Genomic DNA, 27,731 nt, shown 5'->3' with positions numbered 1-27,731 from the left:
GCTCATTTTAAGAGTAAAGTCACGAGAAGTTACCAAAAATAAATCCTCTGAATCAGAATTTCACTCCAGAGAAGGATTTAACTTCCAATAGATGCATTTTTTTTTTTACTAACTGTGCATAACTGTAACCGAATAAAACGCAGTGGAGGGGATTAGGTGCCCGAAACGGAAAGTGCATTTATGCGATAAAATATTAAGACTCTTTTTTTCTAAACTTTTTTTTCCTCTTGGGAGAAGTGAGGATTCGATAGAATGTATTTACGCATCGACAGTTTTGTATTTGTTCTAAAGGAGGAAAGAAAAACAAACATTCCTTTCTCTACAGTCATGTTTTGAAGAGGATTTGGGGAGACGGGGGGGGGGGGTTGGAATCAATACCGTTGCTCAGCTGCAGTTAATAGAAAAGTAATACAACTTGGATTACCGATTATCCTTCTTCGATTTACTACAAGTTTGATCCCACTGCAACCGTGCATGTCCTTTGAATGCATAATACTATTCCTTCTTAAATTGAAATCGATATTCTTTTTTTTTATGACATCCAAATGTTAAAAGTGAACTTTGCATTGACGGACTACAACAGGGTTTGTTACAACTTTGCTGTGAAACTGTAGGTTGTACCGGAACAAACTCATTTATTTTTAACATGAATAAACAAACTTATCATTTCAAACAACTATTTGCTATAGCCTCGATGTATTCCTTTAAAGAAAGATATCTAAATATCAAAGAGATTTTGTTTTACAATATTTTGGATTCGTTCTATGTCAATTCGTTTCGTTCTATGTCAATACAACGAATCAGCTTTTTTTGTATTTAGTCAAAAACAGAAGAAGAAAACAAGAAAGATATAACTAAACATAAAATCTATTGACGATTTTAAATGAACAATTTAAGCAGCCAAAATTCATAATTTTCCTATTTCGTAATTATTATTACCTTTTTAGTGGTATCAAAATTCTGTATTTCAATCTAACCAAGAGCCGTCTCAATTAGACATTAGAAAATTGGGTTAATGGAATTGTAACTTAATCCCTTAACTCAACTCCCACACTGGAAGATACTCATATGTCTCACTGAAAAACAATTTCATGTTGTTTAAGTAAGTACTTTGTTCCATTTTGAAACGTTCCCTGGCAAAGCAGCAAAGTTGCCTATTTCCAGGGTAAAGCAGTAAAATCCCATATGAACAAATTTCCCATATGAACTCTTCAGAATCAAATTCTATATTCTGAATGTAATATTATCCTACTGAAAAAATGTCACACTTACTGAATTTAATATTATCATCCTGAGAAAATGTCAGACTTGTGGGTTACTGAATTTAATATTGTCATATTGAGAAAATGTCAGATTTATGTTTTGCTGAATTTAATACTGTCATATAAAAATCAATGTCATACTTATAGGTTATTTTAAAGATTTTAATCTTATAAAGATTTTAATCTTATAAAAACATTACAAAGATTTTAATCTTATAAAAACATTACAAAGATTTTAATCTTATAAAAACATTACAAAGATTTTAATCTTATAAAAACATTACAAAGATTTTAATCTTATAAAAACATTACAAAGATTTTAATCTTATAAAAACATTATTTAAATGTTAACCCTTTCTAGGGTATGAGAAGAATGCTTCCAACCAAATTCATCAATCTCTATGGGAAGCTATGTAAGTTGGCATAAGTTCTGACAAATTTTTCAGTAAGGTAGAAAGTTAGATGCTTGTTCCTTATCTCACGCAAAATGTTGTATCTTGATTTGTTAATTAATTATTAATTAACAGAATTAATTAATTAAATGAATTGTATCTTATAATCTTAGTTAATCACTTTTCTTAAGCCAATTTTAATCCTAAAAATATTTTAACACACCATGAATAGAAAAAAATGGCCTTTTAAAAGGTTAATGGCCGTACGTTGAACATTTAGAATGAGAGCAAACAATTAAACTGAACAGAAATAGAATCAATATGAATGACTGCATTTTACATCAACAAATTAAACCAGCAGCCATTACAATGATATCATGTTCATCAAGAGCAATCATCTCACATTGCTAATTCTCCTTTGGGCGGGAGTCGAGGAAAAATGAAGAGTTCATGACATCAGAATTATGCGAAGTGTTGCCAAATAACGCGAAGTTTAGTGGAACTAAAATCCTATAATATATAGCTGAAAACTGAAGATAAAAACATCATTTAGCTGTCTAGGAATTCCCTCTACCAAAACTAGAACCATCTTAACCAATCATCGGCAGCAAATATTCATCGTTCACAAAGAAATTAAAACTTGCATATCACCACGCAATTACCAAAGGATTTCTTCCCCTTAAAAACATATAATTTGCAAATGTCACGCCTGAATTTTATTATTTATCCTTTTATTTTAGACCTTGTACTACAACCTCAAAATTAGTCAACACCCCCAACTATTTCCTATCACCCTTCTTGACGTTTTTTTCTAAGAGGTTCAATGAGCATTACGTACAATGAGGTATAATGAGCATTAATGCTCATCGTACATTTGACAGAAAAAAGCCACTTGATTTCTTCTGGTAACTTTTCATGAATGGATATGCATCAGCGATGGACATTGCAAGTTAGGCTTTTTATTCTAAGGGTTTTGATGGACCTGAAAATGTCTATTTTCAGATGCTTTGACATTCATCTTACAGTTTTAGATAGGCTATCATTGAAGTGTTTCTTTGTATCCTACTGCTAACTCGAAATGGTTTCCCTATACTATGAATACAATTTGTTACCAGACTTTCATTACTTAACTGACTACCACACTCGGAAATCTCCACTGAGAGGAAACCTCAAAAAGGTAGATCAGATGCTTCCAGCATAGTGGTTCATTTTCGCTGTCATGGTATTTATAGAAATGGTGTGGGATTGGTTACCCCCCCCCCCGCCGACATGATTACAAAGATGAATAAATGTATTCTTATAAAAAAGTTAAACAAAAACAGAAGTTTCAAAATGCTAAATAAAGTATAAAATTCAACTGTCCTTAAAAAGTTTAAAATATTTTTGGTGATATTTTCACCACCAGGTCTTGCAGATTTAATGATGATGTCTTTAAAAAAATACAAACGATTGAAGTTAAAAACAAGAGCATTCCATTAAAAAGTAATGTTGACAGTGAGCGTTACATACACACAATGGTGCCTTTGGAACAATGATGTCCTTTCGTCTAAAATGACATGCATGTATGTAGAGCATAAAGTAACAAAAAATAAATATATTCACCGCGCCTGCCGCGTAAATGTCAACGAGAAAAAAAAATTCTTGCACTCATCTACAAACACGCAAATTGCCATTTTTCTGTCTGTAAAATTTCCCGGGTTATTAAATAACACATTTACTGACCTGGGCCTCTTTTCTTTACCTCAAACTGATGTTTCAGTGTGCATTTATTGGCTTTTTCACAAAAAGTTTCTAAAAAGGTGAGATTATAATGCTTTTACATGATGATGCTTCCTCTACAATAGCTAGGCTACGTACTGGACATTTCAAAAGCATGAAGATCTCACGAACCAATATAAAATCCTATCCCATCTGCAAGTACTGTCCCCATTCGCAACTCACTCCAGATCATGTTTTTGACTGCCAGGCCATTATCGGTCCCCTCTTTCAACTTGGAGCACCCCCCAATCGAAATCCTCCATAGCCATCGGGCTCCAGAACTTGCAGATCTTGTCACCAAGACTATTGGAAGACTCTAATCTTTTGTACTAGTACTGTATGCATAGACACGACAACAACAACAACACATGCTGATGCGTTTATAATATTTTATTAAATTTTGTAAAGTGGTCAAATAATATGCTAATTGATTATTTTTTTTAATTTTTTTCAAAATTGCACTTCAAAACCTATACAAAGTTGCATTCTTCTAGTACTACTCACATATAAGTAATGTGGTTCATTGCTAGCGACCTCAGAACAGAACTTCTTGAATTCGTTGGCAAAATTTGCTGCATCTACAAGAAATGTATTATATAAAGCAGAATGTAAGCTGCCCCGTAAATAAAAATTGACGGACATTGAAGTCAAGTGTTATAAGAGGAAAGCTGAAAGCCAATCTACATATCGAGCACTTTATTATCCATCCATCATCTTTAAGCTAAAGGAGGAATCCAATCTGGCTGGAACTATATCTATAAAAGTATTTCAAAAGCCAGTTAATCCAAACATAATGCCAATGAAAACTAACTGAATAGATAGATTACTAATCATCATACTGTGTCACAAAATAGGACCAACCAAAAAATTTCTGAAAATTCCATACTACATATTTAAAGGAAATTGTTGCTAATAATGATCATATGGTGCAAAGAATTGCTTGTTTATCTTTCGTTTGAAAAGTAATTATTTTTATGACTAATATTTCCATCTCGATTAAAACGATGTTTGTCTGTCTAAATTACAGTTCTGAGGAAAGAAAGATTTGATTCTACCTGAAGTGGGGCCCAATTGTAAATCCCGAGACAATGATCGTGACCTAGTTGTCCATGGAGTCTACTAATGCTGTAGAAAAAGTATTCTATACTCTACACAGTCGGGTTTCGAGTGATAAGCTCACAGTTGAATGTTCGTATGCCAGCAGGATTTTAACTTGAAAATTAAATACATCAAAATGTCAATTTCTATATCAATTTTTAAAATCCTCGTCCACTCCCTGAAAATTTAGAGGCATGTAATCTGCAATCACTAAACTTTTCTATAAATCCATTTTCTTGAAGGATGCTGGAAATATGAAAACGATTTTAGAGTTTTTTTTGTAACTATATTACTATTAGAATGACATTCAATAGAAATTGTTCAGCATTTCAAGAAGTTACTCGTCACTGAAATATCGCACACACAACAGCATGTAAGTTTTTTTTTTTCATTACTACTTTGTGATACATTAAATATTCAGATTTCGATATATTTTATTCGAGATTTAAGATATGTTTCAATTTAAGTTTGTGATTAACCGCCCTAAATTTTGAAATACGCATATATATGCACATTTTGAAAAAGAAAAGGGAAAAGTGAAACTTTGCATGTACATCGATGGTGTAAAAGAAACATTTTCGTGAGTGATATTTTTCCACTATAGCAGTCATATAAAAAAAAATTATTATTAACCTAGACAGAACTCAAAAGGTTTTCATATAATGCCTGTCTGAAATTTATAAATCAGACCAAATACACATTTATTTGCGAATTCAAACCAAACTATATATCTATTTGCGTGTTCAATCGAATCGTTTTGGCCAGACATTAAATTCACATCAATCTATACATTTTTGTTCACAGTTAGTTCTCCGAAGGAGATGTTACTAAAAATTGTAAGATAAATATCATGAAGATAACGATAGAAATTTATAAAAAAAAATACATTTAGAAAAATAACTGGCAAAAAAACAGCAATGATGACATAAACCGTATGAGTCTAGAGAATTTAGTACAAATGGTATATAAGACATTATCAACCATTTTCCACCTTTGTGTGCTACATATTAACGAAAATGTGGCTTGAAGAAATGTTTAAAATACTTTTTTCTTTTCCAGGAGCTTCGAAAGCAATGCCAAGAGTTCGCGACTGCGCTCTTGGACCACACGAGGAGCTCCTACGAGTTGGAGGTACTTCTGAACTACGACCCGTCGGGCCCCGTCTTCGAGCCGGGCGACAGGATGCTGCTCAGCAGGCTCAAGCTGGCCATCAAGCACAAGCAGAAGAAGGTATGAAATTCTTCTATTTTTCTTTGATGATGTGTGAAATAAGGTACAATATCTTCTAACAGTCCCAAACGCATTTGCATCGCGAACTTTTCCTTTTCTCATATACATACTATTCAAATAAACAATGTTTGTTTAGTTTAGTTTAATTGCATTAACTTCCTGTAATTAAGAAATACAATTCATGTTTAAGGATGGACCTCGAACTTGAGGTGTACGTACACACTTGAAGATTTTTTTTTTTAATTTTAACTTTAAAAATCCAGTTTTTTCGCAGTAGGTTGTTAATATACGTTTAAACTCCTTTCTGCGAGAAAAAACCACATTACACTAATTATTAATTAATTAAATAATATTTAATGAGCTAATTAGCCTATTTTTTGAAATAGATATCTTAAATTCTAATTTGTACAGACACACAATTCTAGTTGGAAATTATGCCTAATATTAGTCTTCATGTTGTCTGCCTCAAGCAAGTTATAAAAATGTATAGTTTTTTTTAAACGATTTTTTCATGAACGATGAATAGAAAAAGCGAGATTTTTTCTGTAATTTTAACTTTTAAACGGCTATCAAAAATTTATTTCTATAAATATAACTTTGATTGAGGCACAAAACCTCTGCTACTTCATACAGATTATTTTGATATATAATTAACTGTATTTGGTTAATTTCTTGTTGAGTTATGATTGTTTGAATGAAGCCACATAGTGGAAAAATATCATTCTTCATAAAATGAGTTTTAAGAACACCGTAGCTAGAGATTTTAATGAAAGCACCTCAAGAAAAATAATTATAACTCGAGTAATATTTCGAATATTGACAACATCTTGGTATCATCTGAAAGCTAAAGAATCAGAGAATATTATTAAGCAATAAAAAAATATTCGATATTTTGAACGATTTTCGAAGTTTTAAGTGTGTACATACACCTTAATGTCATACCTCTCTCCATTCTTCCATATCAAATCACAAGAGGAAATTCGACCTACGAAGTCAAACTTATTGTATAGCAACTCTACTTACATGATGAATTTTCAATGAAAGCGGATGGATTTTGAACAGGAGTCCTTCTGTATAGGATCGAGATCATCGTATCATCCCGACACAATCATCTTCAAACATTTTTTCTCAGCATTTTCATCTATATCTGCTTTTCAAACCACATTGAGTCGAAACATCAGTTTTTGAATTACATATGTTTGTAGCTTAAGTAACGGGAAAACACCTAATCTATCTACGGGATGCCTGACTGTCGTTTCGTGTGCTTATAAACATTATAACTCAATGGCACAAAATGCTACATGGATAAAATTTAGCCTATGAATTTAACCTAGATTTGTAGTCTATATTAAATTTTGAACCAAACTCAAGAAAACCTTAACTGTATGTGTATGCATCTTCCTACTTTATTCAAAGTTTGAACACGATAAAAAATACAACGATTAAATTAAATGAAACTTGGTATGCGCACCTTATTTCTCCTCCTTCGAACTATGGACCTGATCAATCAGAGAAATAAATAAAATATATGTGTAAAGTTATCTTCACAATACTCTGAACCACCCAGCAGTATTGCGTTACAGTTTAATACATTATGAAATATCAAGTGAACCATATTGTGTATAGATTTGTCTTCACTGTACTATGAACCATCAATTATATAGTATTATGCACAATGTTTCTTCACTATATTCAGTCTAAACCATCTAACATACCACATTGTGTACCGATTTTCTTCACTGTACTATGAATCACCAAATGTACTATATTCAATTACAGTGTTTTTTACATTTAATTATTTTATATGACACTTGGTGAAAAAATATTGTGTACACGGTTTTCTTCACTACCCTACGAACCAACAAGCATATAGTATTATGTACCAGTTTTCTTATTAGTAAAAATATTCGTAAATGATTTTAAAAACTTACTTTTTTTCTTTTTGGAATCGCAAATATCATAATTCTTGAAGAACATAAAATCAAAAGTATTTTAGAGTACATTCATATTATTTATGGGTTACCTTCTATTAATAACATATTAAAATAAAAGCATACGAAAAGATTAGTACAATTGTAAAATTGAAATGTATATTTATCTAAAACTGAGGCACATTTTTCGAGCCATTCTAAAAAAGGGACTGTAGGCATTAATAGATTAATCATTAATAGCAATTCCTACCCGCCCGAAGTTACATGAATAAATCTGAATAAACATACGCCGCAAAATCATAGATGCAAACTAAGGATGAGTTGTAAGTGCCATCGCCGGCAGTGGTACAACACCTCCCGTAGGCGGCATTATCATGCTCCCAAATCATTAGTAGGGAGTAGCTAACTCAACACCATTCCTGTACTCATCAGGGTGGTGAGAGTCAACTATCATACCAGAAGCTCCTTATCTCCATATCTGAGGTGACGGCCGATGGCATGCATTAATAAGTTAAGTTTCTCATTGTTTAAATGTTACTGAATGAATTGCACCTTAATAGGGACTAATAATACAGTTAGGATTACTACACAGTGAATTCAGCAATGTCACTGAATTAGTTGCACCTTAATGGGGACTAATGTTACATTAAGACGGATACAATGTGTATTTAGCAATGTCACGGAATGAGATGCATCTTAATGGGGACTAATGGTACATTAGGGACTAGTGCAGTGTGAATTCTGCACCGTAACCATAAGGTTATTAGATTTTTTAAACGTCAGGAGCTCAGGATTTTAGGACCTTCGAACCTGAGATATTATATATTATGTGAGTTTCATAGACAATGTTATTCTTTTTTCAAGGTGTGAAAAAGTATAATTAAAGATCCCATCCGGAACGCTGGCCACTCCAACTTAGTTGCTTTTTTTCACATATATAATGAGTAGAAAGCACACGTTAAGCAATTTTATTTTCTTTCCAGTTCTGCGCCCATCCCAACGTCCAGCAGCTTCTGGCGTCCATCTGGTACGATGGCGTGCCTGGCTTCCGTCGCAAAAACATCGTGCTGCAATGCCTGGAGATCTGCCGCATCGGGATGTTCTTCCCCGTCTACTCCGTCTTTTACATCCTGGCGCCGCATTCCACAGCCGGCAGAACGCTCAGGAAGCCCTTCATCAAATTCATCTGCCACTCTGCGTCATACGTCACTTTCCTATGTGAGTTCTAAGAGATACAATGAAGTTCTTCATCATTTGCATTTGGAAACCAGTTTCTAATGATTTATAATAAACAAGACATCATATCATTGGCTTTTTTAAATAGGACTTTGATATGTTACTTTAGAATATCTCGAGATATTTTCTTTCATATTTCCTAAAAATAAATTAGATATAATACTGCCTTCCCCATCACTTCTCAAAGAAAGAAAGAAAGTTAAAATAATAGAAAAGTAAAATAAATTGAAATGAAATAAAGGATTTGAAAGCATAATACCGCAAGAAGTATAATGATACAAACCACAAGTTCATATTTTCAAGTATATTGGCGGCAGTACGAGGATCTTTCATTACTCTCACATAAGGTTATATTCCAGTATAAAGAATGCCAACCTTCTAAATGAAGGGTTGTAACCTTAACCAGCTGCTCCTATCCGCCACTAAGGCTCATACATAAACCTGTTTCACCGGATCGCCCCCACACCAACATGGGCGTGAAATATGGTTGAGTTCTAGGGGCCACAATTGGCCAGGCTACAACCCTATCCATGAAAAGCACGTCCCGTCATCGATAGCAGGAAGTCAATCCCTACCATTTATGTGCCCACCAGAATAGCGAGAACCAACCACCATACCGGAAGCTTCTCATCCTCATTTCCGAGTGCCCCCCTGTGGTATTGTGAATGTTTGTAAACCGGCATGTTTTAGAACATTCCACCTATTTTTTTTAAAACAAACATGAATCTTGTGTTTTGTGTCCTTGCTACAAAATCTCATTTTGATAAAGCAATTTTAATACAACAAACAGTCGTTAAAATACTTTTTCACAAAATTTGCATATGACATACAAATAAAAAAAATCATGTTTCTTTCCTATTAAGCAAAATTTATATATATTTATACATGTATATATAATTTTGAAAATTTTTTAGAGTGGAAAGTGGTATGATGTATGTAGGACTCAGAAATCACTACCATTTTAGAACGCACATTTAATTACATTTAGGACGATTAGGACATTTAGGATATATATACATTAACATAAAAGAATTGAACATTCAGTAGATTTCGTCGAATACGTCTCGTCTTTACTTTCGTCCAGATCCGTTTGATCTGACACGTCTTTACTCTCGTCCAGATCCGTCTGATCTGCTCTCCGTCTAACCAGCGTCAACTCCGTCTAACAACCAGCAGATGGCGCTCGCCAACAGGCGCTCGTCACTACATTCGGCGATCCTGACGTCTCTTTCGTCCTCGAAAGTTAAAGTAGAAAAATCTGAAAGAATAAAAAAAAGAAAACAGTATCTGGAAAAAACAATAAACATTTTTTTTTCTTTTAGTCTGAAGACCATGCTTTCATGAAATCGGCTGCTGTGGAAGTTGTATTTGGTCCGTCATGACATCCAACTTTTTCCACGTCATAGCGATCCTTAGGTTTAACCTTAACAATCCGATATGGTCCATGAAACTTTGGTCTTAGTTTGAGTCCAGTTCCAAACTGCGTCCGTTGTATGGCCACTAATTCACCAAGTTTGTAGATGCGCGCCACTTTTCTTCGTTTGTTGAAACTTTTCCGATTCTCTTCTTGCATCTTCAAAATGTTTTCCCTTGCTTCTTCTCTCATATTATTTCGATCTTCCATCATTGCTTTTGTGTATTCTTCTTCCAATATTTCCTTTAAATGTAAATCAGTTGTATCTTTTAATTTTACACCAGTTAAAAGCTCAAACGGGGTAAACTTTGTACTCCTCGAAACAGTACTATTGATTATTTTTTGCACTGATGCAACATGTTTATACCATTTGGTAGGGTCTGTTATTGAGAGTTTTGATAGAATGGGTATTAAAATTTTATGCATTACTTCAATTTGCCCATTTCCGCGAGGAATTCCAGTGCTAATTTTGAAATGTTCAATATTTTCATCCTGACAGTATGTTTCAAATTCTTTTGAGGTAAAAGCTGAACCTCTGTCTGTTATTATTCTCGTCGGATTTCCAAAAGTAGATTGTTGAAGCTTAAGTTTAGTTATTGCATCCTGAGTAGATGTCGATTTAACCGGGTACAACCAGACAAATTTTGTAAAAGCGTCGACTATTGAAAAAATATGCTGATAGTTCTTATTTGTAGAAGGCATAGGGCCAATGAAATCTATGTGATATGTACTTAAAGGCAAATTTTCTTTTGGGATGGGGTTAAGGAAACCTTCACCTTTCCCACGTTTCTTATTACAAAGAATACACTCCACGCAATTGGCAATCACACTTTCTATTTTTGACCTCAACTTTGGTATGTAAAATTCTTGCTTTAAAATTTCTTCCGTCTTAGCCACAGCGTAATGTCCTTTATTGTGAATTTCTCGAATAATTTCTCTTTGTAATGCTTCTGGGACTATGAGCAATTCTCTACCATTATCGTATTTGTATAAAACTCCATTTCTCACAATGTGTTCACCGTCTTCTTGTTTATCTATCAAAGCTTTTAATTTCTTAAGGATTTTGAGCATTGGCTATTTTAGTGGTCACTTCACTATATGAACGAGTAACAACAAGTACTGCGTTTCGACTAAGAGAATCTACGTGTGCCATTTGTTTTTCTGATCTGTGAACAATTTGGTAATCAAATTCCTCTAATTGTAAAGCCCATCTTGCAACTTTTGGTGTAAGATCTCTTTTACTCATAGTTTGTTGAAAAGCGGAACAATCAGTCACAATTTTAAACTTAGAACCCAGTAAATAATGTCTAAATTTTTTTAACGCTTCGATTACAGCCAAAACTTCTAATTCATAGCTACTATATTTTTCTTGTTGTGGAGATGTTTTTCGACTAAAATAATGAATAGGATAAAACTTATTGTCGGTTCCCTGTTGCAGCAGCACTGCTCCGAACCCCTGACTGCTAGCATCTGTATGAAGTTCTAAAACTGATCCCTGTTGATAGAGATGCAAAACTGGCTCCTGAGTTAAAATATCTTTGAGTTTTTGAAAAGCTTCCTTTTGTTCAGATTCAAACTTAAATACAATGTCTTTTCTTAGTAGATCACTAAGCGGTTTTGCGATTTTTGAATAGTGGGGTATGAATTTCCGAAAATAGCTAGTAAGGCCTAAAAAGCTTTGTACTTGTTTAAAAGTTTGTGGTTGTGGAAATTTTTGTACAGCTACCGTTTTAGATACAGAGGGCTGTATAGTTCCGTTTTGGATTCTATAGCCTAAAAATTCTATTTGTGGTTTTAAAAACTGACACTTCTTAAAATTAAACTCCAAACCGTACTCTGATGCAACCTGTAGAACACGTTGTAATTTTTCTAGCCCTTCTTCCTCGGTTTTGGATGGTATAATAATGTCGTCCATATAAATCAGTACAGTTCCATCTAGCATCAAATTCCTGAATATCACATTAATGTAACGCTGAAATACACTCGGACTATTGGAAAGTCCAAACGGTACTTTAAGAAATTCCCACTGGCCATGATGTGTTACAAAAGACGTAAATTTTGTGCTATCTTTCTCTACGTCTACATGAAAAAATCCGTTTTTCAAGTCCAAAGCAGTAAATATTTTTGATTGCTCAAGTTTGTCGAGCAAATCTTCTATGAGGGGTAAAGGGTACCGATCTTTAATCATCTTTTTATTTAGCTTACGATAATCAATGCATAACCTATAACTGTCATCCTTCTTACACAAAACCACAGGTGAAGAAAAATTTGAACTACTGGGTTTTATTATCCCTTCCTGTAACCATTTATCAATCTGAGTTTCAACGAATTTTTGTTCTTTAAAAAGCAGCCTTCGAGGGTTATGACTAATCGGAATATCATCGCTCAATATTATTTTCATTTGCAAATCCGTACTTTTTGTTTTGTTTGGCGAATACTTATTTAAAAGACGATTTATTTCCTGTCTCAACGGTTTTTTTACATGACTCATGTCGATTTCATCATAGTTTATCGAATCCGTTAAATGAATGAAGTATGGGAGAGGATGTGTATTTATTTTATTGCCAGTCTCAGCAAAAATAGGTGCCTGACTGTCTCTTTTCAGCTCCGAGGAACGTAGTGATACGACCTTGACCTCGTTTCTCACCAGCCGGGTGTAATTTATTTGGGCTCTTTTTTTATGAATGATAATTTGATTTTCTTGAAATGAAAAGCTTAGATTATTTAATACGTCCATGCCAATGATTATTTCGTTCGGCATTATTTCTAACACATACACATTAGTTGATATTACATATTCATCAATTAATATATCACAATAAAAAAAACCTAGAGGAGTAATGCTATCTCCACTTATACCAGCTAATTTCACATTATCAGTCATTAAATTAGGTTTACCAATTTTCAAATTAAACTCATAATTAATCATAGTAATATCACTTCCAGTATCAATTAATGCATCACAATTTACACCATTTATTTCAACATTTTTACTAAGCTTATTTACAGTTTTTGGAGAGTTACGAGTATATACTTTATTAGAGAGAGACACTTTAAAATCTCTTTGCGGGCAGTTACTGGCTTTGTGGCCAAAGTTACCACATTGGAAACATTTCAATCCTTTGTTTTTAAACTTGCAATTAGTTGATTTATGGCCAGTCTCATTGCAATTAAAACATTTATTATTACTCTTGTTATAGTAATTATCATCAGCATAATTCTTTTGAGCACGAACGAACGGCAATGGTGAATTTTTAGCTTCTTTCGCGATATCAAATTTACTTCTGTTTTCGGAAACACGCCAATTTCTGTTTGTTTCCTTTTTAAGGTGACTTCGTGCAGCTTCATATTCGTCTAGTTTATTAACCAAATCTTCTACTTTCTTTATTTTGGGCAAATCGTCGAGAAAATGATCGCGTACGTCATTTGGTATTTTACTCTTTAACTGGTCAACGACCATTAGCTGCTTTAAATCTTCAAAATCGGTTATTTCTAAACCATTTATCCATTCCTCAAAGTTATTCAGTTCAAAACCGAAATCCCGCCATGAAGAAGAAGAATCTCGTTTGTGAGTAAAGAACTTCTGTCTGAGTTGTTCGGAAGTTAATTTAAATCTTTTAAGCAACAGTTTTTTTATGTAATCATAGTCATTAGCTGATGGATCAGGTTCGCGAGCAATTAAATTGACTATATCCAATGGTAATAACCCGAGTAAATAAGAAATCCAGTTTTCTTTTGCAATGTTAGCCCTACTTATTTGTTTCTCAAATAACGAAAGGTAAACACTTATGTCTCCGCTATTATCATAATTCTTTAGCAATTTTAATATATCAGTCTTAGGCATATCTAATACAGTTAAAGTATTTTCTCTACTTTTTAACTCAAGTTCTAACTTTTTCAAAGTATATTCACGCTCATTCTTTTCGGCTTCTGCCTTAGCCTTTTCGGCTTCGGCTTTGGCCTTTTCGGCTTCGGCTTTTTCAGCATCTAACCTTTCGCGCTCCTGAGTAATAGTTAAAAGTAAGTTTTTTACGAACTCTTCGTCATAGTCTTTCGACTCTGTTATCATTGTAACTAACTGTCGCACTTTGGCATCCTGTGGTGCCGTTAGTTCTAATTCGTCTACTAAAGTTAGTAAGTCGCTCTTTCGTGCTCGTGTAAGAAATGCCATACTTGAGAATAAATTAAAATTGTACTCACAATTTCTTCAACGTCGATCCACACTGCGTCAGTCCACAAGGAGTTGGTATCCGAAAGGTTTATTGTAGCACGTCAAATTGCTCTACGTCAAATTTCACTCCTGTTTGGCTCTTCTTTCGTCTATGTGCCGGTCTTCATTAAAATCCCGGCCGAGCCCCCATATTTGTAGGACTCAGAAATCACTACCATTTTAGAACGCACATTTAATTACATTTAGGACGATTAGGACATTTAGGATATATATACATTAACATAAAAGAATTGAACATTCAGTAGATTTCGTCGAATACGTCTCGTCTTTACTTTCGTCCAGATCCGTCTGATCTGACACGTCTTTACTCTCGTCCAGATCCGTCTGATCTGCTCTCCGTCTAACCAGCGTCAACTCCGTCTAACAACCAGCAGATGGCGCTCGCCAACAGGCGCTCGTCACTACATGTATAAGCAGTAAATACTCAATAGTCCCTTTTTCGTTACTGAAAAATTACCAGGTAGAGATATTGATATAATTATATGAATTGACGTGCAAAATAATATATATATTTTTAATTTTTCCTTATATGATCTAAGCCCAATCACCAGGCACAATACATTGCAAATAATTCATAATGCGGATTCACGTGTAAAGTCACAATTCTGCATGTAATCAGGCATCACTAGGAGGAGATGTCTCCCTCATACGAAAATTTTAAATTTTTTCATCTCCACACAGTGTAACATTAGCTTTATCTTTCCACAAAATAGTCAATTCGCTTCTGGAGCAATTTCGGAAAAAACCCTTACTGCAGAATTCTCGTTTTGCGGTGTCAGCTGTTAAAAATTCATATTATGACTGGAGTTTGTATGATTATAAATTTAAAATTCCAAGGAGAATATTCTACATCATGGATGCAGATAAGCCCAAATGTCATGCAGTTTTAAACGCATTACTGGTCCCTAACAAAACCTTGTTTGTTGTAAACATTTTCAATGCATGCCAAGCAATTTTCCCGATAAGAAAATCTTACGAATGCATGATTCTGAGCTTATAATCAGATCTTTTTTAGATAGCAGATTACTTTACATATTTCGAACATAATCATTTTTTGTAGCGACACTTACCGATAACTTTTTCTACTTTTTTTTTTTTCAGAAAATAAATATCTCCATATAAATGGAATGTTTACACCACAAAACGTCTTAGAATCTGCCCCTTTTTTTGGGGTTTTTTTTATTTAAACGTCGATGGATTTATTATTCATTCTGTAGATGTTATAAAGAAAATATGCAATGATACAGATTAAGGAATTCTAATCAAAGTGAATAAAAAGAGTAAATATTAGAGAAAAAGGAAATTGTTTCCATAAACATTCAAAATGTCTTTGAAAAAAAGTCAATGTTTTATTTATTTGAAATTTAAGTTCACACAAACGTATCAAAATTGTTCTTTTTGATCATTTTTTGGAAAAATTTTGGCTCAAATTCAAATGCAATGTAGATGAAGTCAAACACACTGCTGGATCCAGGTTAGAAAGTAATTCTTGCCAAAAATATCATATCAATATTTGTTACATATTTAAAGATGAAATATGTTATGAAATCGATTGAATACCTTTAACGGCTATTCTTTCTCTGGAAAAGAATTCCATTCTTTTATTGGAATGCGGCCTTTCTTTGCACAAAAATGGCAAATATTAGTAAAGCAAAAAATTTTGAAAAATCTACAGTATTAATTGCACAGTTTTGAAATAATACATTTAGACGACATAGAAGGAATTTTGATGGCTTCGATTATATTCATGACTTTATCCACAGAGCTCCATTACGACGGTTCAGTTCTCAAATACATAAATTATTATTTTTATATGTGGACTTGGAGCTTGATTGGCACATTAAGTTGGTACATTAGTAGGTTATACAACTGCTAATGTACCAATGCTAATGTACCTGCTAATGTAAAGATGCTCAGATCTCCATTACTTTACTAAGCGTTATTCCGAACTCCATTGAAAGATCAAGTATCCAACCAAGCGGATTGTCGGCTGTACTAATTGATGGGGAGTCAATTAGAATATGTGTTTAAATGCGTAAAATCTATAGGTTGTATAGATTTACATATAGTCATTTAAATCTTTTAACGTTGCTATGTTTTTATTTCACAAAAATATGTTGAAGTTTCTACTCCTTTTCCTTACAACAATGAGCTTAGAGAATGAATTGTATATTTCACAATGATATTGCCTCATTGAAAAGAGGCAGTCGACTCTCCATAGCCGAATGGTCATAGCACTGGTCTCTTAATCAAGCGATCGTAAGTTCGAATCCCGCAAGAGGCAATGCGATTCACACTCTGTGGAAATATTTCATTCCTTGATTTTATGTTTTCCTTCATTTTATGTTCCAGAAGATTCTAGACATTTCTTTAGTTTACCAGATAAGTGTTCTGGACTTTTCTTACTGTCTCCAGAAAAGTATTCCGGAACTGTCCCAGCTAGTATAAAAGCAGAAGATCTGTCAAGCACTGTGTTCTCAGTTCAGAGTTGAGTTAATAAATTGGTTTAGCTCTACTTCTTGTGTGTGTCATTGAGTACCACACTAAAGAACCTACGTGACAATATGAAGATGTTTCCCATATAATGATTCACTGTTCATTTTGTGAAATAGATGAATGGACATTATCCCTTGCATGTTGTCCATGAAAATGAATTGTCACAAACAACAATCATTAAGCATATAAGCAAAACGAATAAATATTTTTGTCTTACTGTATTTTTACTGTGCTCCATCATATTCATTGTTTCAGCTGTATTATGTTTTTTCCTCATCCTTAAAATTAGAGCGACTAGTTTGTTGTTGTTGTTATTTGTTATATTTTTGTTATGTATTATGTGTGTTTTTTAAGCAATTGTGTTTTTCTAATTCAAGAAACTCTCATGTGTATTGTATTTAACAACCCTCAAATATTAACTCGCTTATACTTATAAAATTTCTCTCACCTTGTTAAACTTGTAAGATTGTTGAATTATAATATTTGAATTTTGTTCACCAACCTCCAGTTTTATCATCCCTCATGCAGAAATGCTCTTTCCTCATAGAGTGAGTTTATGCCCGAAACCCAAAGTGCTATGCCACCCCCGTTAGATGTTGATAATGAATGAATGAATCTCTTTCCGAACTTAATTTTTTTACATTTTCTAACAGCTCACTAGTAAATTGTAGTCATTTATAATCAAGACAGTCACACTGAGATAACTGAAAGAGGGAGAAGGGTCGTGACAAAGGCGACACAAAATGAAACAAAAGACCAGCAACAAAGAAACAAACCGTTACCAATTGGTGATTAATTTCTCTCCTGTTTATCTGACGCTGGAGAAAAAAAGGGAATAAAACCAAAGAAACTTGATTTCTGTTTGGATGGAGTCTTGGATCTCATCAGGCTGGCTTCATCCATCAAAAACTTTGCTTCATCCAAGAAAGTGATGAAACGAATTCCTTGGGATTAATCTCTTTTCTGTGAGAATAAAAATCTTGTAACAGTTCCTCTTTTTTTATTCTTCGGAAGTCTCGGTTTCAAACACATTTTTCTGATCTTTTTCCAAGCGCATTGTTTGATTTGACACCGTCGAGATCGATGGAGTGTTGGAGTGTCAAAAGATATAACGCTCAAACGCATTTCTGGAACTTATACGTTAGAGAAATATTACGAAGGTTTTTAATAAAAGTAGCAACATAAATTTTTAAGAATTATTTAGCCAGATTTCATATCAGAAGTTTCTGAAAACTGTCGAAGGTGTCAAAAAAATTAAATGATTTATTTCGGAAAATTGAAAGACAAATTGAATTTTATTCCGAATAAGTTTACAATTTTTTTAGTTTTTTTCTTTTTTTTTTTGTCTGTTTGTTTTTGTTTTTTTAGCGAATAAGTTTATAAGTTTATTCTGTTGAGGTTATTGTGAGGGAAAAACAACATTATAAAAATGGAAAACGAAGATTTGTTGTACAAAAAAATTCGAAACACAGATGACAAAAATACAACAGAAGGTATTCAAAAAGAATTACAGTTGTAAGAATCCGCAACACAACCACCCTGAAAATAGCAATGGCGCTTAGAGTGCTTTATAGAGTTCACTTTATAATCAAAGCTCCATGGAGGAAATTCATCAGGTGAACTCATATTTATTATTTCGCGTATATCCTAGATTTTCGAACAAAACTTGAAATTAGATTTTCTAGAAGAAACTACACATCTCGGGTCCCAATAATGATATCACCGAAATTCCTACATTTTCTTTCTTTCTTTTTCTAGTTCATCAAAGTCGCTAAAGGTTTGACATGTAGCCAAATAGTCGCCAAGGTTGAGGATCGTTAAATTAACATTGATTCAGCGTGGATTAAAAATATCTCTAAATCCCAATTTCCAACGATGAGACTTAAAGTGCAAGAAAGCAATATTAGAGATTCCTAATAGAATGCATTTCTGTACATATTCTCTAAGATTTTATTCTGGGCTGTTATAAATCGTAGGTATTAGGAAGAAAAAGAAATATTTTCTTAACTTTTGATCTTCGGCCATTTACTCGGAAAGAGCTCAAATTTTTAATATCATAAACATTTACTATCATGACAATGAATATCTTATAATATTCTTTCTGTATTTATTTATTTATTTACTTTGCTTTTTTTATTTTAATTTTTTATTGTATGTTTATAATTCGAATTGTTTTGCATTTTCTTAATGTAACTTATTTTTGTTTTAAATCTCGCTTTTCGCATTTATATGTTTATATTTTTTCAAATTTTTATTTTTTAGAAATATCCGTCTATCTATCTATCAATATATATATATGTGTGTGTGTGTGTGTGTGTGTGTGTGTGTGTGTATACATATATAACATTTGTTTTGATACTTTACATAAATGAAGATATTAAAAATTTTTATTTAGTAAAAGTTGCAAGTAAACATGAATCATTCTAAAACTTATAAAACACAGAGAAGAATATCAAGATGATCAAATTGAAAAAGTTGAAAATATAATTTTTGAATTTTAAGATAAGGATAAAATTTAATATCCTCCTATACTTATTTCAAAAACTCACGAGAATATTCTGAATAGTGACGAATTGACAATGTAGACAGTTTTTGTTTAGATACTGTTAGAATATATTTTTTATTGAAGATCTTCGAGAACCTTTGGAACTGCAACATTGACACAAAATAATTTGTAGTCACATGTTATAAGTCACATATTTACCATGGAAATTTCTAAAATTTCTAGAGTAGAATAAACCCTATACTTTTTCAGTCTCTCTTTTGGATTACAATGTATATTTCGCTTCACTTTTTATTTTAAATTGAATGGATTTTTTTTTTCTTTTTGTAGTCTTGCTGATTCTGGCGTCACAGCGTATCGAAACTGTCCTCGTAGATTGGTTCGGGACAGACGAGATGAAGAAAAAGATTAAATCCAACGTCACGACAAAGCGCGGAGCGCCACCTAGTGTCGTGGAATGGATGATCTTAGCGTGGGTTATGGGTAAGTAAGCCTATTCAGACATTCATCGCTTTTCGGTTTTTCTTTATAAATACAGATTTACTGGCAAGTTAATCAGGCGGACAACAGCAGGATTATAGCAATTAAACTATTATCAAGCGTCACTGTAATTTTTATCATTTGAGAACATGATGTTGTTTTGGTTTGGAGTTTTGAAGTTTCAAAATTCACGGGCAGAAAATTAGCAATTTATCGCTTTTGAGGCATCAATTTTTCACTTTTAGGGTCATTAGAAAATTATAAAGAAGGTAGCATTTGAAGACTTACCGCCAACTAAAACTTACAACTTGGCGCAAATGTCCATCATGTATCCGATTGTCTGATCTGGCCAATAAAAGGCAGACAAGAAAAACAAGAAATAAAACATGGCGGAAGCTGAAACATGGAGGAAAGGATTACGCGTAAAAAATTTAGAAACACCAATAGATGGTACTGTACAACAGCAAATATGCTGAAAAGACACAGAATGCACATATGTAATACATTTTATTCAAACTTATCAAACATTCAACCACAAGGATCTTATCGATGCAGGGGAAACTGCACAATATGGTTGGTTCTGTTCTTCAAGTCATTCTGTAGACAGCTTGTTCTACCATGGATCGTAAATCGATCGATTGAGATGCTTCTCACTAACAGAATTATACTATTTGCCAAGGTTACAAAATGTCCTCGATAAACAAGAATTTTTAAATATCTCCAAAGCCTAACATCGTCGAGATTAAGATGTACAGAATGAGATGCTTAGGTTGCCGGAAACACGCGATTAATTACTCTATTGTTGTTAAAATATTGCCGAAGAAACTGCTGTACACAGAGTTCAATGCATGGTGGTACTCCATCTTGCAGAAAGGGAACTGAATAAAGACATTGGCATTGTTGCACTTGGGGTACAATAAAATTTTTGAGCATGTTTTGGTATCTTCTGGACCTTTGTGTAAATTCTCAAGTCGACAAAACTCCCGAAGTGCTGCTGCAACATCCTTGGCTTTCCTTAACAAGCAACGCCCGAAGCTATCGCTGATAAGAAAGACATTTTTCCAGCTTTATCCCATTTTATACTCAGAACAGTAGCAGCAAAACAAGTATTTATGCACATTTTTGCACTTAAATGCGAAATTGAAGTTACAATAACAGTTTAAGTTTCTTCACTTTTTTATCTTCTCTTTTTCATATCTGAAATAGAAACTAGAAAGAAAAAAATTCCATAACACTAGTGGGGTTTTTTTTGGGGGATTTTTTTGTACCTTTTCTGTTGTATCAGCACCAACTATCGGTGTTTCTATAACTTTTTTTTTCGTGTAATCCATTTCACCATGACTTGAATAGTGTATTCAACAATTTTGGAGTCTTTACATTGAGTCGTTTGCTGTATAAAGAGCTCAGAGTAGAGGTGTTTTAATTTTGGCCACCTTGTATATATATATATATATATATATATATATATATATATATATATATATATATATATATATATATATATATATATATATATATATATATATATATATATATATATATATATATATATATATATATATATATATATATATTAGCTGACAAAAAAAGATTTGGAGCTGGAACGATTCTGAGATAAGAAAAAAATCGTTTTCTCGATATCGGCACTTGCGAGCCTGAAAATCACGTAATTGTTTAAAACCGGTTTAAACTGGTTTTTCAAAAAAAAAATCTGGTCTCGAGTAAAAAAATTTAGAACTCCATTGATGCTGAGATGGTCAAAAACTATCGCGTTTCTAAATGTTGTTGATTGCGAAATATGAGTCATGTGAGGACATGTTTTTCTGTCGGATTGATACCACTTGATTTTAAAAAACATGTTCTCACATGTTAACTGGAAATCTGCGATAGCACACTTCATTTTTTTATATATTTTATTTTGCTCCAAGATAACATAATTTGACTGTTAACTATACATTAATAGTACAGAGAAATGATTTCCTTGAGAAGGCAAGAGCAGCTAAAGCTTTTGCTCCTAGACAAACCGCTTTCAGACCAGCAAAATAGGTGAAAGGAACCGTTGCGAAGTTCAGAAAAAGCATTAAAATAAAAACTCTAGAAAATGTGAGCTTCATAAAAACTTTTGATCTTTGAAAACTAAATCAATCATTTTCGCTTTGGATGGTGACGTCATTAGCAAAAAAGTCTGAAATGGAGATATTTATGGATATAAATATTCACTAGAGGCCTAACGTTAAGTTCCTTTTCAAGGAAAGAGTCTATAGTGATTGATTTAATTCAAAGAGGACCAATTCTTTGAAATCCAGTTAATAAAATACTTTTGAAGCAGTGTCCAGATCATGAAGGAAGAACAGTAAGCAATTGATGAAAGAAGAAATCAAACTTCACCCATATTATTTAAGGGAACACATGCACCGAACAAAGGACTTAACAAACTTCTACTTCTTTCTATAACATGGGGTAAATTTGAATGAAAATGCATTAAGATAACCTATATTCGGAGCTTTTAATCAGGACGTAATCTTTTCAATTTTAACAGATGACTTGAATTCTGTATAGCTTTAAATTATGTTATGAGTGTAGTTTCACAAAATGGCGAAATATCGATTTTTATATTGTTTACTTAATATTTAAAAAGAAAATATTGTGATCGTCAAAAAGCTCATTTTCATGATTTTAATAAATAAAATTTCCAAAAACACATTTTAGGAATTATGTCTGCCTGTAAACACGATTAAGATCTTTAGAGCCAAATGAATATTTGGTATGTGGTATTTATATTAGATTTGTAGATTTTTAGCATGTTTTAAATGAAATCCAGTAAGAAAAAGTTTGTCTGTCTGTCTGAGTGCAAGGAAACATGATAACTACGTAATATAAAGAACAAGTAAAAAAAAATTGATTCACGGATTTAGCATATCTACGTGTAAATTCGTCACAAACATTAGCCAAATTCATCAAAGGATTAACCGCCATTCGTAGGGCATACAAAAGATAACTCAAAAACACAACGATTAAAATATATGAAGTCTGGTGTGTGTTTTCTTTAATAAAATTATATTTCTGTGTAAGATTCTGATTTAAATTGGTTCTAAAAAGATAATACACATTTGATTTTTTTCATTTTACTACGAAACCTATAGTTCTCATGTATAGGACTTTGAAAAATAAAAATCCGAGCTCTGGTGGCATTGAAGACATTGGTCAAGCTCCATAATTTTATGTTAGGGGACAAGATGCCACTTTTATTAATTTATTTAGTTTAATTACCGTCCTGTTTTAAAGGAACACTAGGGCTATTTTGGGACAACACGTGTAATTTTGAACCACGGTCAGATCCCGAGGACGACACCTGAGCTGGTACCTCTCTCCAAGCTTCCACTCAACACCAGCTTTTGGTACCGACGGATTTAACGCTCACCAAACCCGCTTACGCAACGGTTCTTCGGTAGAATCGGGTTTAACACCTGAAATCTTCAGGTTCCAAAGCAGAGACCTTGCCACTAGCCCGGAGTGAACCTACCTTTAATAGGGATTACACGAAACAGTTTCGAGGAGACCACTGTTGTTTCTTTTATGGCATAATATTTGGATTAATGTTTCTCAACATTCACATTGCGTTCGTTGTGAAGATGTGAAATAAAGGCAATGATTTCATATAAAATATTTGCCAAATGATATATACCTCTGTAGCTATTGGCTATAGCGAGGACTGAACTCGCAATGTTTGGGTAGTAACAAGACCACAAGACAAAAGTAATTACTTATGTCTCGTAGCTGAAATCTGGCTTATAAGCTTCACCACATCACTCCCCCTCCAGTGAATTGCGGGTGAGATGAACGATATTTTTCCGAGTGGCTGTTGCGCTTTACCCATTTTTAATGGCTGATTATTTACGTATGAGCTTGATTTTTCTTCATTGGCTGATTATTTATCTGCTTGCTTTATTTTGTTGTCTGATTAATTATCAGCTTGATTTATTTATTTATTAGCTGAATATTTATCAGCTTGCTTTATTTTATTGTCTGATTAACTATCAGCATGATTTATTTATTTATTAACTGATTATTTATCAGCTTTTTTTCCAGTAGATGGCGCCACAACAGCTGTACGAAGGTTGCGTATTTTTTCGTCATCGGGTCACCATTGTAATGATTTGGTTATAGCGAGGACCGAACTTGTAATGTTTGGGTTCATATCCGAGAAACAAGACCACAAGTCAAAAGTAAATGCTTATGTCTCATAGCTGTTATCTGGCTTATAAGCTTCACCACACCTCTTTCCTCTGGTGAAATCTTTCTGGACATCTAAAATTAACCATATACGCGCTGAATGGGGGGTTTAAAACGGACATGGAGACCGAAACAGGGTCACAGATACCGACATTAATTCGTTCATTCATTTTGTTTTCTTCTCCTTCCCAGGTTTGATCTGGAGCGAGATAAAGCAGCTTTGGGAACTGGGGCTGATGGAATATGTAGCCGATATGTGGAACATTATTGACTTCATCACCAATTCCCTTTACGTTGCAACAATAGCTCTCAGAATTGTCGCGTATTTTCAGGTGAGTATCAAACTTCAAATATGAGATTAATAGTTTTCTTCAAAGTATCATTTTCAAATTATCAAAGTATCATCAAAAATCTTATTTTCCTTAGAAAACCAGAATACTCGCCACTAATTTCATGCTGCTGGTTATCAGTGTTTTGTTGTTATTTGTTTGGTTTGTTTTATCATGTGTTGACGCCCTATTTTTTTGACGATTTGTAGTCGGTTGGTTCATTTTTTTTATCACGTTCCCCGTCTTGCCACTCGTAGCGCTAGCCTCAGAAATGCTGTTTTGGGAACAATTAATAATCAAAAGTTGTTGTGTAGTGACGGATTTAAACGTTTTAGAATCTTAGGCAATGCACTCTCTGAAGTCTCTTTTCCAATAAACTGGTGAAATTAACTTCTCATTTTGACTTAGTTAACATTATTAACTTTATCATTATGTTAACAATTTATTTAAGTTAATTATTTTTATTATTTTACTTCATGAAATGAACATATTTCTATTTATTTGATATAAATCCTGATTGTGCACATGCTGTTATTTAAACAGATGCTCGGTGGTTAAAAATTCAATAAATCTATGTGAATATAATGCAACAGAATAAGATTCTTAGTAATTACGAGCTATAATTAATATTTTCCTGTTATTTAATAATACATAAAATTAACTTTTTAAAATCTTTTAATGTGGCAAAGAAGTTAATAGAATACTTTTACTGACCTATCATCGGTTCTAAACAACTGCACTATTTCCTTTATCATTATCCCCTTTCATATCCACCACTGTTTGTGCAATAAGATGAACTCAGTATATAAACAGCTGCTACAGAGTTCACAGCAAGTGTGTTAATCAATGCATTTCTTTTATTTAATTTTAAAATGGGATTGCAAAAAAAAATATTTAAAAAAATATTAAAAATATATTTATTTAATTAGTTGATTTAAAGTTCTAAATTCAAACGAAGATCAGTAACACTCAGTTGTTTTATAAGTTTTTGAACTCTGCCATGGCGGACCTAACTATTCGGAATCAAAATCACCTCAGCATAAAACGAGGGAAAAAATCGTAATAAATGAATAAAAATATTACCCAAGGGAATATTTATTTAAAAATTGAAGAAAAAAATATCCATTGCTGGCCCTAATTTGTAATCAATGTCGAATAAAGGAAGCTTTTAATGAATCATGCATTGGAAAGTATAATATACCAATCAATACGGAATTTAATTAGATCTATTCCTGTAACCTTCTATTTTTGCGTTAACCTTCTATTTATCTACGGTAATTAAAATTCGAAATATTTCTAAATATGGATTTGCATTCCTTGGGTTGCGAGTTCGAATCCCGCCGGCCGAAGACTCACCATGTGTGTGGTGGTTGGCGCACGTATAAATCTGTCGTGGTCACAAAGTCCTCCATGTCGAGAATAATACTACTGCGGGTACTGGTTCAGAGAGGATCGTTCTCTGAATCAGTTCTAAATTACGATTTGTGAATAAAATGCATGAATGAAGTCCACCCCGTAAAAAGGTTTGTGACGAGTAAGTGGCGAAGTCGTATTCTTGGTTCTAAGTGGCGCTACTGAAAAAAAAAGAGACGCTCACTCGACTTAAATCGCTGACAGATAACTGTCAGGGGGATTGTAAAGTGCCATAAGTAACAACACACAATTTCCCGAATGCCACCCGGAAAATGTCAGGGGGAGAAATAGATGAAACACGAGTTTGAATGCATAAATATAGTTAGTTACGATGCGCACATAGGATTTTAACTGGAAATTAGTTGCAAAGAAGCAATGATACAGCTGCAAATACTGTTTTGTAAACTGTTACATTCGGTTGTTTGGAAGATATACGGAACAAACAATCACTAATTACTTCTGTAGTATCACAGCCTCAAAGAAGGTATTATGCAATAGCTTCTCACGGCTCAAGGCTCTCAATGCACTTCTCGGCGATAATTGGCCTGACAATATCTAACCGCTAATGACTTGGCTAATTAATATCAAATGTGTGTGCCGGACTTGACCAGTGACATACACGATGATTTATGATCTTAAATTAGATGTTTTAACTTCAAGAAATAATTAAAGCGTCTGCAGAAACTTGAAGATTTTGCTTGAAATTGTTGCAGATTACATTCTTTATATTTTTTTCCTCTCAATTTCTACAAAATTCTGAAGGATGTAAATCATTTCATGTATGTTAATGTTGCAAATTTCAGGAAAAAAATTATTACTATTTATAATTTATCCTGTAATTTGTTTCGTGCTTCAACTAAATAACTCAGTCGTGATGTCGTTCGCTTCCAGGTGCGCAAGGAGATCATGCTGAACACGGGAACAGCGCACTTGCCTCGAGAGAAGTGGGATGCCTGGGACCCGATCCTAATCGCCGAGGGGCTCTTCGCAACAGCCAACATCTTCAGGTGAGAAGCCTTCTGCGGAGGGTAAACACGGCATCGTGATGATATTATAAAGTAGAAAGAAATGTTCAATGTTGTTACCTTCATTTTGCTTTTCACCAAGGAAGATAGTCATCATTAGATTCTCTGTTTGTGTGTCTGTTGTGTGTCTTTGCTTATGTATCTATTTGTGTGTCTCTCAGAGTCTATGTGTCTGTCTGTGTAAATCTTTGCAGATGCGTGTCAGAAAAGAAGAAACTCATGAAATTTTAACTTAGATTTATTTCCCCATTCTAATCATAATTTGTACAAGAGTGAAACGATGATAAAATGACGTCTGTTTACATCGTGATACAAGAGCAGTGTCCGAAATTTTTCCCTTCACTAATTTTACTATGCTACTCTGATAGGGATTTCTTTGCCATGTGTTGATTTAGGCTTGAGAGTTTTAGGTATCTTTTAAAAATTATGCGTAGATATTAAGCGAATGTTAGCAGCAATTAAGCTAGTCAATTAAATAAAAACATGGGAATTGGATCAAATATTTTAAAATGATGTTAACAGGAGCTAATTATATATATATATATATATATATATATATATATATATATATATATATATATATATAGGGTCGTGGTCCCAATCGAAAGAAGACTACAAGTTTGTCTTTTCCATATTTTAATAGATGAACACAAGACTACACGAACATTAAGCAAAAGAACAAAAGTATAGGTTTGGTTGC

At 33.3% G+C, this 27,731-nt stretch overlaps 1 protein-coding gene across 1 annotated transcript in view; it reads left to right on the top strand.

Annotated features, from left to right (window-relative positions):
- The window catches only part of LOC129962784 (transient receptor potential-gamma protein-like), an 84,709-nt gene that overhangs the window by 20,006 nt on the left and 36,972 nt on the right, over positions 1 to 27,731 (top strand). Inside the window, exons 4-8 of the mRNA XM_056076779.1 lie at positions 5,570 to 5,740; positions 8,655 to 8,889; positions 19,882 to 20,034; positions 24,457 to 24,596; positions 26,898 to 27,013. Coding sequence (XP_055932754.1) covers positions 5,570 to 5,740; positions 8,655 to 8,889; positions 19,882 to 20,034; positions 24,457 to 24,596; positions 26,898 to 27,013 — 815 coding nt within the window. The remainder of the gene's footprint in view (positions 1 to 5,569; positions 5,741 to 8,654; positions 8,890 to 19,881; positions 20,035 to 24,456; positions 24,597 to 26,897; positions 27,014 to 27,731) is intronic.

The sequence above is a fragment of the Argiope bruennichi genome, chromosome 3 (genome assembly GCF_947563725.1).
Source record: "Argiope bruennichi chromosome 3, qqArgBrue1.1, whole genome shotgun sequence".
Lineage (NCBI taxonomy): Eukaryota > Metazoa > Arthropoda > Arachnida > Araneae > Araneidae > Argiope > Argiope bruennichi.
The sequence above is the reverse complement of the archived record's forward strand: the minus strand, read 5'-3'. Positions and strand labels throughout refer to the sequence as shown.